Source organism: Pseudopipra pipra, chromosome W (assembly GCF_036250125.1).
Source record: "Pseudopipra pipra isolate bDixPip1 chromosome W, bDixPip1.hap1, whole genome shotgun sequence".
NCBI lineage: Eukaryota > Metazoa > Chordata > Aves > Passeriformes > Pipridae > Pseudopipra > Pseudopipra pipra.
In genome coordinates this window covers 7,513,320-7,525,963 of record NC_087580.1, presented here as the reverse complement: position 1 = coordinate 7,525,963, position 12,644 = coordinate 7,513,320, and the positions used below count along the sequence as shown (strand labels likewise).

The 12,644-nt window shown below is 55.1% G+C and overlaps 1 protein-coding gene and 1 non-coding gene across 5 annotated transcripts; both read left to right on the top strand.

The window, feature by feature from the left end:
- Window positions 1-384: 384 nt before the first annotated feature.
- LOC135406489 (medium-chain specific acyl-CoA dehydrogenase, mitochondrial-like) lies at window positions 385-11,715 on the top strand. 4 transcript variants are annotated; one of them, XM_064640835.1, is made up of 13 exons: window positions 438-490; window positions 1,744-1,962; window positions 2,103-2,202; window positions 2,842-2,939; window positions 3,038-3,107; window positions 3,966-4,066; window positions 4,246-4,326; window positions 4,504-4,634; window positions 5,742-5,850; window positions 6,441-6,581; window positions 6,658-6,753; window positions 7,149-7,397; window positions 8,813-9,188. In XM_064640835.1, the coding sequence occupies exons 1-13, from the start codon at window positions 467-469 to the stop codon at window positions 8,882-8,884; spliced, it is 1,491 nt and encodes a 496-aa protein (XP_064496905.1). In that variant the 5' UTR covers window positions 438-466; the 3' UTR covers window positions 8,885-9,188. The 4 variants fall into 4 exon arrangements, with proteins under 4 accessions (XP_064496906.1, XP_064496907.1, XP_064496905.1 ...); XM_064640836.1 differs by lacking the exon at window positions 1,744-1,962 and having other exon boundaries at window positions 385-490; XM_064640837.1 differs by lacking the exon at window positions 1,744-1,962 and having other exon boundaries at window positions 390-490; window positions 2,106-2,202.
- On the top strand, window positions 10,875-10,958 carry LOC135406516 (small nucleolar RNA SNORD45). The gene has a single exon (XR_010426314.1). It is a non-coding gene; the product is annotated as a small nucleolar RNA SNORD45 (small nucleolar RNA).
- Window positions 11,716-12,644: the final 929 nt, after the last annotated feature.

Sequence of the window (12,644 nt, the reverse complement as noted above, 5' to 3'; positions counted from 1 at the left end):
CTCCCGGCCGCATCCACCCAACCCAGCTCCCGGGGAGCCCCGAGCCCAGCGCGGCTCCGAGGGCGTGGGGTAAATTTCCCGCCGAAAAAGGCTTTTCCCAGGGAAATCAAAGCAGCTCTTTCCCTAAAGTGTCATCCCGATGAAACGGGGCAGCGGCGGGGGAGGGGCGCGGAGGGGAACCCGGGCCGCTCTGTTCGGGGGGAGCACGGGGTTGTTCGGGGGGGGAACAGGGACGTTCGGGGGGCGAGGATGTTCGAGAGGGCAAGGGGATATTCGGGGGGGAAAGGATGTTCGGGGGGGGGGGCACGGGGCTGGTTCGGTGGGACACGGGGCTGTTCGGGGGAAGCACGGGGCTGTTCGGGGATGTGGGGGGGCACCGTCCTATTCCGTGGGCGGGAGGGGGCCGGGACCGTCCCACTCTGCTCCGCCCCCCCCCAAGCCGGACACTGCCGTAGCCGCCGCCGCGATGTCCGCGCTCAGCGTCAGCCGGGTGAGGGGGCTCGGGGGGCTCGGAGGGGACGGAGAGGGCCAGGCTCGTGCTGGGGCAGGGGCGCCGCTGCCAGCCCCGACCCCGGGGGTCTCGTCCCAGGGGCGGCCTCAGAGCTGCTGCCCCCGCTGCCCCCGGGATCAGTGCCCGCTGCCCCTCCCAGGGGTCGGTGCCCTCTGCTCCCCGAGGGCTGCCCGTGCCGTTGGTAACTGGGAACATTCCTTACGTTGGGATCCACCGGGCCCCCTCCCCAGGAACTGCGCCGGCGCTTCCAATTCTCCCCGTGATTCCTGAACTGGGGGAAAGGTGAAGGGCGCCGGCCCGGCCGTGTCCCTGCGCTGTCCCTCCGGTGCCGCTCCAGTGTCCCCATGGCCACCTGCCCCAAGCGTCACGGTGACCGGGGGGGGGGAGAGGGGGGGGGGTCCGTCCGGGAGCGGCGGGGGCTGCGGTTCTCACAGGGGATGCTCCAGGCACCGGGATTTGGGGTTCAGGCCCCGGCAGCGGGGCCAGAGAGGGCGGAAGGCACGAGGAGCTGGGGTTAGGCTCAGGGCACAGAGAGGTGACCGAGCGGGCAGGTGCTCGCCCAAATCCATACACGGAATCACAGACTGGTTTGGGTGGGAAGGGACCTTAGAGACCACTCAGTTCCACCAGTTCCTGCCACAGGCAGGGACACCTTCTGCTAGACCACATTGCTCCAAGCCCTGTCTGACCTGCCTGGGAACACTTGCAGGGATGGGGCACATAAACTGCTCCAGCATCTCATCCTCTGTGTGTGACCTTTGGTCCTTTGTCCCTCCTCTGTGTGCCTCCTGCTGTGACCCTCTGCCCAACCCTCACCTCCACCTGTCTGAGGGTGTTGGTGTTTCCAGAGTCACCTCAGCGATGTCCTTGATCTTGCACAGCCCTGGGACAGGAGAACCACGAGACCGAACGTCTCTAACACAAACTTGACAGCTCCTTTCCACAGGGTGTCACCTTCAGCCTTGTTAGGAATTCAGGGCTTTTCCTAGTTTCGTCTAAACTTTTTGGTGGACAAGCTGCATAGGACTGGATCATCCTTAAGGAAAAAAACCCAGCAAATCCCAAAGGAAAACAAAAACCAACCAAACAAAGCTCCCACAATTGCAATTCCCTGGTTTTTTTCTACCTCATCTTTCTGTCAGTTCTAGCTTAAACAACGTGTAAAATGTTTGGGAGGGTTGAGGTTTGTCTGGAGGTTTCCTGGTATTATTTGTTTTATTTTCCTGTGGCAGCAGTTTGGCAAGAAAGCTCAGGCAAGAAGGGAAAACCTGGATGAGAAGGGAAAATATCATTTTACAACATCTGTGGCTTGTGAAAACCCCACGGATAACACTTCACCTTCTGGAAGCTGCCCCCCCCATTCCCTGAGCTGTGCATCACTGACTCCACAGCTCTGCCTTCCAGGCTCTATCCCAGTTCTTCCCACAGTTCTTCACCTTTTGGTTTTACAGGTATTTTCAGTATTCTCTGAAAATACCTTTTTTGCCTGTGTGACACCTGTCACAGCCTGTGTCCCTCACCAGCACCTTTGGGATGTGCCCCTCGCTTCAGCCCGGGACATTCCCTCATTCTCACACTCCTTTTCCTGCAGCAGCTGCTTCGGACCGTGGTCTGGCATGGCTGGAGGTCGAGCTCCAGCAAACCTGCCCCAAATGTGCACCTGAGCAAACCTGGGGCCGGGTTCAGCTTCGGTGAGTGTGGCAGGGCTGGGGAGGGAGGGAACAGGGAGGGACAAATGGCAGCAAACGAGACAAAAAACCAGAGACCCTCTCCCAAAAAAACCCCAACCAACCCCAAAAAAGCCAAACAACGGCATTGGAGTTCAGGAGGAATTTCAAGGTAGGTGTTTATTTGGAATAGATTTCTATTCTTTTTATAAAAACTATTTGAAATCCGAAATCCCTTTTCCTTTCCAGCTCAGGACTGCTGGGGGGACGTGTGTGATATTTCTGAGACCTTCTTTTACCTGTCTTGAGCTCTTTTCATTGCCAAAGTTACCTCAGCATTGAACGATGATCCTGCATTGGCTTTTAAACTGTTAAAAGAACCCTGTGTAGCATCAGGGGAACGCAGTGGGTCCAGGGATGTGACACACAGATTCCTCCTCACTTGAGCTATTACAGCAAATTCTGTGGGGCAGCAGCAGATGTTTGACAGGTGTTTTTACTAAAACATTTTGTTACCTGGCACTTCCTGCTCTATTTTCAGTATTTTTTGAATAATTTGGTAAGTAATGCTGTTGTGGGCATTGCTCAAAGCTCAGGAGAGTTTCAAAGGGAAGGAGAAAATTGAAAATCTTTGTGATTTTTTTACCTCTTATTTTCCACTAGAACTGACAGATGAACAGAAGGAATTCCAAGCCACTGCCCGGAAATTTGCTCTGGAGGAGATTATTCCTGTTGCTGCTCAGTATGACAAGACTGGCGAGGTAAATCCACCACACAGCAGGGGAAAAACAGACTTTTCTCTTAATGTGAATTTTGAAATGTTACCTGTGATAATCAGTCGTGATTTTTCCTGTTCCAGTATCCTGTGCCACTCATCAAACGGGCCTGGGAGCTTGGGCTGATGAATTCCCACATCCCAGAGAGCTGTGGTGAGTGATGATCCATTTTAATCCCTAAAATAAACCAAAGAAAAGGCCTTGGAGGGGATTTATGTGTGAAATTGTGGCTTATGTGTAAAATTACCAGTTGCACCCTGGAGTAATCCCAAAAGGATCCATGGGCAGGTGGGCACACACAGGTGGGCCAGGTGGGTGTTAAACACTCGAAATTCAGGAATGGATTTGAAAAATCATGTTTCATGGTGAGAAAATCATCAGCACAGTCTGGCTGGGATACCCACAAATAACCTGGAAAAGGAGGTCACTGGTGAGACTGACTTAGTGGGTGTGGAAAAATAGAGACTGATGCCTCCCAAGATCTGTGGGAGAAGGTCATGGAACAGGGTGTTAAAATGAAATTAAAAATGGGAAAAGAGATTGACACAGGAAAGGGGAAAAGTGATCCAGACTTCCCAGGTAAAATGGTGTCTGCTGCACCAGTCCCTGCCTCTGAAAAAAGGGAGTTGGGGGTTCTAATAGGTAGTTTTGTGAGGTGTCAGAGCCCTCATGGCCCTGCCTCTGCTTCCCAAGAGCTTCTGGGGGAATGCTTGGATGTAAAGCAGTGACAGATCCTAGTGTCACCTCCTGGCCATTTTGTGCCACTTGTTCCACCTTGAGCGCAAAACTCCCCCAGAACCGTAAAATGGGATTTTTAAATCATCTGACTGAAATGAAAATAAAGAAATAAAATAACAAAAATATAAATCTGACAGCACATTCTTTCCCGAGCCTGTGGGGGGATGTCCAATGGAATGCAGTGCACATGGGGGATGTTTGGATAATAAAAGCTTGTAAATCACTAATATTTTCCGCTTGAGACTCCACTGAGCTCTGACCTGTCCCCTACAGGGGGATTGGGGCTGGGCTCCTTCGAGGCATGTTTGATCACGGAGGAGCTGGCCTACGGATGCACCGGGGTGCAGACAGCCATCGAGGCCAATTCCCTGGGGGTGAGTCCTGCTCAGCCCCAAACTGCACTCTGGGACCCTCAAACTCATCTTTGCGTCCTTTAAACTGGGGTTTCAGCCCTCAGAACTGGGATCTAGGCCCTCCAAACCGGGCTCGGTCCTCCAAACCGGGTTTGGGGCCCTTGAAGTGACGGATTAATGCTCTGAACGTTGCCTTGCAGCAAATGCCGGTGATCATCGCTGGGAATGAGCAGCAGCAGAAGAAATACTTGGGAAGGATGACAGAGGAGCCCCTCATGTGTGTGAGTGTGACCAGGCAGTGACAATAATTAGTTAATTAATTAGCTGATGACAGAGGAGTCCCTGACGTGTGTGAGCGTGACCGGGGATCCATCGGTGCCCACAATTCCACAGTAATTTCATGGCTGCCCAAACTCAGGCCGTTGATTCCTCGGGATGCTGGCGTTTGTTTCCTCCAGGCCTACTGTGTGACGGAGCCTGGCGCGGGCTCGGACGTGGCCGGAATCAAGACCCGGGCGGAGCGGAAGGGAGACGAGTACGTCATCAACGGGCAGAAGATGTGGATCACCAACGGCGGGAAGGCCAACTGGTGCGTTGGCTGGAACCGGTGTGGCTTCGCAGTCCCACTGGGCTCTGCTGGTGTTCCTGGAAGGGGCTGTCACCAACCTGAGTGCTCCGCTCTGTCACCAGCTCATCGGGACGAGGCACCAGCAGCCCCTGTGGGTGCCCAAACAGGGAATGGGGTGATGACGTCACAGCTCGGTGACGTCATGGCTCGATGATGTCAAAGCCCCAGTCAGGAATGCAGCTTGATTTGGGCTGAAACCAAACCAAATCCGCTCTGCTTTCCCCTTGGGACAGGGAGTTACTCAGCGTTCATTCACAGAGAGCTCAGGTTACCCAGCCCTGCCCTGGCTCTGGGACAGGGATCAGCTGCTTCTGACTCAGCCACGAACCTCTCCAGGGAAAACAGGAAAACTCTGGAACTGGGGAGTTACATTGAATTTCCTTAAGGGAAGGCATTTCCAAGGAGTCCCAGAGCCTGCCCAGCACAGCAGGGCAGCACAGACCCTTCCCCAGGGCTCAGCACGCCATCCCTCCCCACCCCAACACACCAAGGCTTTACAGTTCAAGAGGAAAAACTTTATACAAAAAGTATCTACAAAAATTGGAGTTTCTCACTGTTTAACTCCTTGCTTGAAGCAGAACCATCACAGAGACTCTCCCAGCACGTTCCTGACCCCCAGCAATGGGATTTCAGCAATTACTAACAGAAAAAAATGCATTTACAAGTGATACTGAGTAAAATTGAGATATTGGCAATTGAAAGGATAAGGCTTTGCACACAATACTGTATTCCCTGAGCAATAATCCTTACGGATGTTCTGAGAATTGGTTTATTTGGGGCTACTTGTGAGGCTGAGTGTGATATTGAGACACAACTCATGGAGAAGGCAGAGAAGCTTTGCAGGTAGATCTGAGGGAATTTCATTAAGTCTTGATGTTTGCAGGAAGAGAGGCCCTGAGAACACTGACATTTCTTACACTGCTCCCTCCTCGTTGGTTGGGGGTTTTTTTGGAAGGGCTCATTAAAAAGGTTTCCTGTATGGTACACAGATAAAAACTGGGGACACTTATGCCCAGCAGTGTCTGCTTGCTGAGGATGAGCCGAGCCCCCGTCTCTGTTCCCCCACAGGTATTTCCTGCTTGCCCGCACTGACCCCGACCCCCGAGCCCCGGCCAGCAAAGCCTTCACGGGGTTTATTGTGGAGGCCAACAGCCCCGGCATCCAGATCGGCAGGAAGGTGAATTGGCAAGAGCTGATTAATGTTCAGGGGGGTGAAGGTGTCAGCAGCCAGGTGGAGAACTTCCCCCAAAACTTCACGGTTCGCTGGAATTTCGCCTGCTCCTGCCCCAGGAAGGCGCTGTGGAGTTCTCTTTGGGGGGGGGGAAACAAAAACAAAACAAAGAAACTGCCATTTTTAGTAGCAGCAAAACTAGAGATTGAACATTTGGAACTTGAAAACCTCATTTATTTAGGAATTTGTCTGTTGGCAGCACAGCTGGGTCTCACAGCTGCCTTCACTGAGGTTCTTGGCTGTTTCCTATCCCATGTCAGAGGGTAGAATTGAATTACACATGTAACTGAATCCTCCAAAGGATAAACTGAACCAGAAAAAGCCAAAGGAGAGATTCTAGCCCCAGGATTGATATCCCACACAGTGGGACAGGTCAGGGCCTTGCTGGGCTGGGAAGGCAAAGTTGGTATTTCTTGTCTCTATGATTGGTTTTAGCTAAAATTGAAGTGGTTTGGGGGGAAAAGAAAGCTGCTTTGAGTAAACTAAATCTCAGAAGAATCTGATTTAGTGGCACCTCTGTAAATTCCCTTTTCCAGGAGCTGAACATGGGCCAGCGCTGCTCGGACACGCGCGGGATCGTCTTCGAGGACGTCCGAGTCCCCAAGGAGAACATGCTGATCGCGGAGGGTGCTGGCTTCAAGATCGCCATGGGCGCCTTTGACAAGACCAGGCCCCCCGTGAGTGCCAGAAATGGGCTGTTTCTAACCTAAGCTGGGGATTTCTGCCGCTCATCCTGCACTGTGCCTGCCCCAGGTGGCAGCGGGGGCCGTGGGGCTGGCGAAACGAGCGCTCGACGAGGCCACAAGGTACGCGCTGGAGAGGAAAACCTTCGGGAAACCCATCGTAGAGGTGGGTCCGAGGGATTGGGCGTCAAAAATGGCAGTCTAATTCAACATGGAGTTGAGGGATGGATCCCAGTTCTGTAGAACTCCTCAAGCACAACTTCCCAAGCGTATTGAATTTGCAAATTAGGAAATGAAGATATAAAATCAGATTATGGGGAAAAAATTTATTCCCAGAAAGATTTCTCCAGCCCTGGCACAGGGCTATGGGGGACTCCCCGTCCCTGGAGGGTTTCACCATGTGGATGTAGCACTTGGGGACACAGTTTAGTGGTGAGGACGAGGGTTGGGCTCGGTGATCTTGACACTCTTGTCCAGCCTCAACGATTCCATGACTCCTTGAGTCCCTGAAGAAGAGTCCCTGCCCTTTGAAGCTCACCCGGTGGGTCTCCCCGCTCCCAGCACCAGGCCGTGGCGTTCCTGCTGGCAGAGATGGCCATGAAGGTGGAGCTGGCCCGGCTGGCGTACCAGCGCGCGGCCTGGGAGGTGGATGCCGGCCGCCGCAACACCTTCTATGCCTCCGTCGCCAAGGCCTTTGCCGGGGACGTCGCCAACCAGGTGGCCACCGATGCCGTGCAGATCTTTGGGGGGAACGGGTTCAACACAGAATATCCCGTGGAGAAGCTCATGAGGGATGCCAAAATCTACCAGGTGAGTGGGACAGAGCGTGGGGCCTCCACAGCGACACAGGTGTTCTATAGAGAATAATTAACAGCTGAGTAATTGCAATCAGGATGGACACGGGATGAAAAGATTTGGAGGCTGAGAGCAACAATCCTTCCATTGGCAGAAAGGCCTTAAATTTGAGATCCTCAAATACACACCGGGCAGGTGCTTCAGCTGAGCTCTCACGAGCACTAAGGAACACAGATTAATTAATCAGCATTAATTACCCTGTGTGGGCTGCAGGAACAGCTGTGGGGCTCAGCCTGTGGTGATTCACTTCTTTAGGTATTTATTTATTGGGTTTTTTTCCAAAAGAACAAACACGGTCATATTTCCTCATTTTTGGCCCACAGACACCCCTAATCCCCAGCGGTTTTTCTGCAGTATTATTGCCAAGAAATTATTCCAGGCCAGAATTTCTCTCTTGACTCCAGTTCGTTATTCAGCAGGAAAGATTGAATTCCATTTAGCAAACCCAGGGATCTTCACCTTTCCCCTCTTTCTGGCATTACCCATGACTGGATGGAAGAGATCCAAACAGGTCTCAGAGAACACGCATCACAGCTGCTGTTGTTACTGTTGATTCTGGGTAGTTGACATTCCTTTTACAGCTGACTTTAAAATTCCAACTGTTCTCACCAGCTAGGAATTTTTCCCTCCCCAAGGACAGAAAGCAGCTGTTTGCAATCTAAAAATTATCAGTCCTGATTTCAGTCCTGCCAGGGAGGAACTGAATGAGACGCAGGCCTTTGTCAAGATCAGGCTCTTTTCCTCTTCTGGGATTTTTGTTCCCCGGGATCCCAGTTATCCAATTCTCCATCACACAGATCAATCCTCAATGCAGAGCCAGGGAAGCTGGGACCTTGAAATTGTTCCAATTACTCTGATTTAGTATGAATTTTGGGGTGTGTTTCCTGCTCCCTCCATCCCTGCAAGAACTCAGAAAAGGCACTGGGCCTTACAATTCAGGCAGCTTCACCTGGAAAAGGTTCGTGTGGTTTGGGGAAGATTATTTGATTTTGAGACTGCAGAGAAAGTGGATTTGCAGGAGTGGGAGCAATTTGCCAATCCTACTTCTGGTAGAACTGGGAGCGGAAACACTGAAACCCCCAAATTCTGCTGAACTGGAGCTGCCACAGGCTGTGCCTGGGGGATCCCTGGATCCCTCCTGCGCTGCACACACAGGTGTTTGTGTACCTGGGATCCCTGGATCCCTCCTGCACTGGGCAAACACACCTGTACGCGGTTATTGCCTGTTGTGGGTCATGGTCACACTCATTTTTCCTCCTTTTCTCTCTTCCTGCCCCCGGGCTCGGCGCTGGGAGGGTCCCGGGTGGGCAGAGCTCTGGTTGAGCCCCCTTCCCAGCACTCGGCTCCCCCAGCCATGGCTCTCCCTGCAGATCTACGAGGGCACGGCGCAGATCCAGCGGGTGATCATCGCCCGCGAGCACCTGGGCAGGTACAGGGCCTGAGGGACGTGGCAGCTCTGGGTCCTGCCTTCCGGGGAAGGAGATTTTGCTGCATTTCTCCGTTAGAAACATCTGGGAAAATCCCTTTTCCTCCAAACTCCTCTTCTTGTGCCTGATCCAGCACAGGCTCTAGGACCCTATCCGTCCCTTCACCATCCCCCCCAGCTGACCATCTCAAACATCCCTGAATCCCACAGGGATCGGTGTCTCCCTTGCCCACTCTCCTTTTGGCAGCAGAGGAAGAAAAAACCTTCTCTGGCAAACCTGCGTGATCAAAAAGTGAACAAAATTTGGATTTTTTTATTTATTTCTGACTTCTTGTTGATTTGTTCCCGTGAAGGCAAAAAATCCAGCACATCCCAGGGGGCGGATTTGGGGGGTTTCCACGTGTGTAACGGCACTGATCGGCTCCCAGTGTTTACTCCTGGAGCTTGAGCAAACAGATCAGTCTCAGGGAACCTAAAAAACTGGCTTTGCCTCCTGAGGAAGGGCCCAGCTGGCTCTGGCACAGGGAACGCAGGGCCCCAGTTCTCCAGATCCATAGGAAGCACTGTGGGTTTGGGGCCTTTCATCAGCCAATTTGAGAGGAAAACAAAAGTGAATCCGTTTCTTGTGCCTTGAGCTGGATTTCCTTGTTACAGGCAAGCGGCAATGATGGTGCCTGACAGGGGCCGCGTGTCCGGGGGCCAAAGGAGCGGGATGGGGCAATGGGAATGTGGATTAACTGATCCCATGGGAAAAGCCTGCAGGAAAGGGGCTCGGTTTGGGCATCGCAGCGTGGGCTGAGCTGGGGTGACCCCAACACAGGCTGGAGATGGGGCCTGCCCAGCACAGCGGGTTTCCCTGGAAAAGGGCTGTTTGGGAGTCGCTGCTGCATCCCAATAAAAGCTGTCGTGCAGGCGGGACAGGGGTGGCTGTTCCCACACTCGTTGCACGCTCCGGTGGGATCCGGTGCAGTGTGTGGGTCCCAGCATGGGATGGGCCCCAGGTGGGGCTGGCAGGTGGGAGTGGACAGGGGATGGATGGGCTGGGGATGGAGGCAGATGGGATGGGGATGGAGGCAGATGGGACTGGGGATGGAGGTAGATGGGATGGAGGTAGATGGGATGGGGATGGAGGTAGATGGGATGGGGATGGAGGTGGATGGAGGTGGGTGGGATGGGGATTGGGCGGATAGGATGGGGATGGATGCGGATGGAGGTGGATGAGATGGGGATGGATACGGATGGAGGTGGAAGGAGACGGATGGGGGCGGGCAGATGGGGATGGGATTTGGGACGGATGGGGATTAAGGCGGATGAAGGAAAATGGAGGCGTGTGGATGGGGATGGATGCGGATGGGGGAGGATGGGATGGGGGTTGGGCGAACTGGATGGGGATGGAGGCGGATGGGGGAGGATGGGATGGGGACTGGACGGACTGGAGAGCGGTGGGTGAGCACGCAGCCAGACGGGGGAGGATCCCGCCGGCAGCTCCTCCTGCCCCACCCGCGCTCGGGCGTCACTTCCAGCGGAACCGAGGGTAGGAGCGGCCGCGTGGTGCGGGACGGGGTGGGGGTGCAGAGGTGCCGGCGGGTTTGGGGGTCCCGGGGGGGGCTGCTGGGCGGCTCGTTCCCCGCAGGCGGCGGATGCCGCGGGCACGAAACCCCCCGGCCCTGGAGCTGCCCCACGGGCTGGGGGTGTCGAAGGTGCCGCCCCAAGGCCGCGGGGCCGGAGCCGCTGCCCCGAGCCCGGCGGGCCCAGGACGGAGCGTCCGGGCCGGGCGAGGCGGCCGCGGGAGGATCCTGAGCCCGATGCCGGCCCAGCCGAGCGGCTCCTGCGGGAACAGCCCTGCCGGCTCCGGGAAGCAGCTGCGGGCGGGTTTCTCTTGCCCGCAGCGGCGATGGCTCCAGCCCCGGGCTGTGCTCCGGGGTCCCGGCTGAAGGCGGGAGCGTCCTGCTTTGGGGACAGGGTGTGTGGGCTGGGCCGGGCCGGGCCGGAGGAGGCACCGCCTGGGCCGGGGATGAGTGCTGGCATGTATTAGCTGAGCTGAGCTGATGTCTCTCACCGCTTTAGCTCTAGAATTACTCTGAGGCCCGGCAAGCTCCCGGTCCCTTGGGAGGTTAGTGCGGAGCTTTTCCAAACTGTGGGATCAAGTTCCCATCGTCCCAAACTGTGACGCAGCGAGAGGGGGAGGGGGGCACAGGTTGTGTTTTGCTCGGTTCCCACGTTGGGCAGGAGCAGTTCTGGGCTCAGTCCTGGCTGTTGTGCGTGGGGGGGCTCTCCCCTGGCCTGAATTCCATTGTTTGGGGCTTTGTGGCCATATCCAGGGGGGAATGTTGACTCGGGGTGTCCCTGAGTGCCACGTGCGCTGCAGTGCCACGTGTGCAGCCGGGCTGGTGCAGCTCTGGGTGGGAGTGGGCAGGAGGGAACTGGCACCTCCCATCAGCTTTGCCCTAAAACCAGAATGTTTTCTGTCCCGCCCAGGTCTTTGGGACAGCCCAGGGCTGTGCCATTTTGGCTGGCCCAGAGCTGTGCGCCAGCATTTTGGAGAGTCTGCAGCGCTGCAGCTTCCGGTGGGGCACGACAGGTGAGGTTTGGGGTGACCCAGCTGCTGGCAAGGTCCCTCTTCCAGGGCGTTTGGATCTCCAGACGGGTCTCCAGCCAGCTGGAAAGGTGTGGGTGCATGTGTGCAGCTCCCTGGTGCTTCCTGGGCACCTGTCAGCTCCCGAGAGACTGATCCGTGGGGTGAGAAAGAAAACACGCCAGGGGCACTTGTTAGATTGGGTCTTTTTGTGTCTGTAAAATGCAGGTTTGGCAGTTGGTTTCATATTTATAAAGAGGATTTGAACATTCTTTTGTTGTTATCACAGCCTGTGATTTGTTCCATCTGCATCCTGGGAGACACACTGCTCATCATCCAGGCTCGGACGGGGAAAAGCCCCCGAGCCCCAGGTTGCTCCTGGGAGGAGGTGGTGCAGCAGGGCGGGGGTCACAGGGATATTATGGGGCTTTATCCAAGGGGAGGGTGCTGCCCATCCCTCTGCCCATGGTGCAGGTCCTGTGTCACATGGTGGGTGCTGGTCCCCAGCCCCTCAGTGATGGGTGGTGCTGGTCATCAGCCACTTGAGCCACCATCCATGTTTCCCACCTGCCCCTTCCCTACACTCAGGGAACAAACAGGCAGAGAGACCTGAGCAGCTGGGGGAGCTCAGGGGGGGAAACCAAACCCATGTGATGGATATTCAGTAATCCAAAGGAGGCAGCCTTCCCTCTTCCTACCCTGGAAAGGTCTGGAAGGCCCTGTAATTTGGAAGCTGGCAAAGCCCTTCCCTGTCAGAGGTGACAAGGAGGTCCCACAGCACCGTGTGGAAAGGGGCCCACGTTGGAGCAGTTTGTGGAGAACTGTTGCCTATGGGATGGACTCCTGTTGGAGAAGAACTGTCTCCCTCCCTCCCGGGAGGGACCCATGTTGGAGCAGGGACTGCCACTCCTCTCCCTGAGCAGCACCACAAACAACATGAGATGACCATGACCCGATTGTGACCAGGAGATGACAATGACCATGACTGTGACACAACTGTGACCTGACTCCATCTCTGAGTCCTGGGAGGATGCCCAGGGCATTCCAGTTCCAAGGAGTTGTTTTACCCAACTCCACAACCTCTATTTTTGGCTTCAGGGGATGGATCATCCCATCCCACCCTACCCCACCTCTGCCCACTGCTGATGACAACACGTGTTTGTGTTGCCCAGGTTGGGACATCTCAGCATCTCCAGGGCCA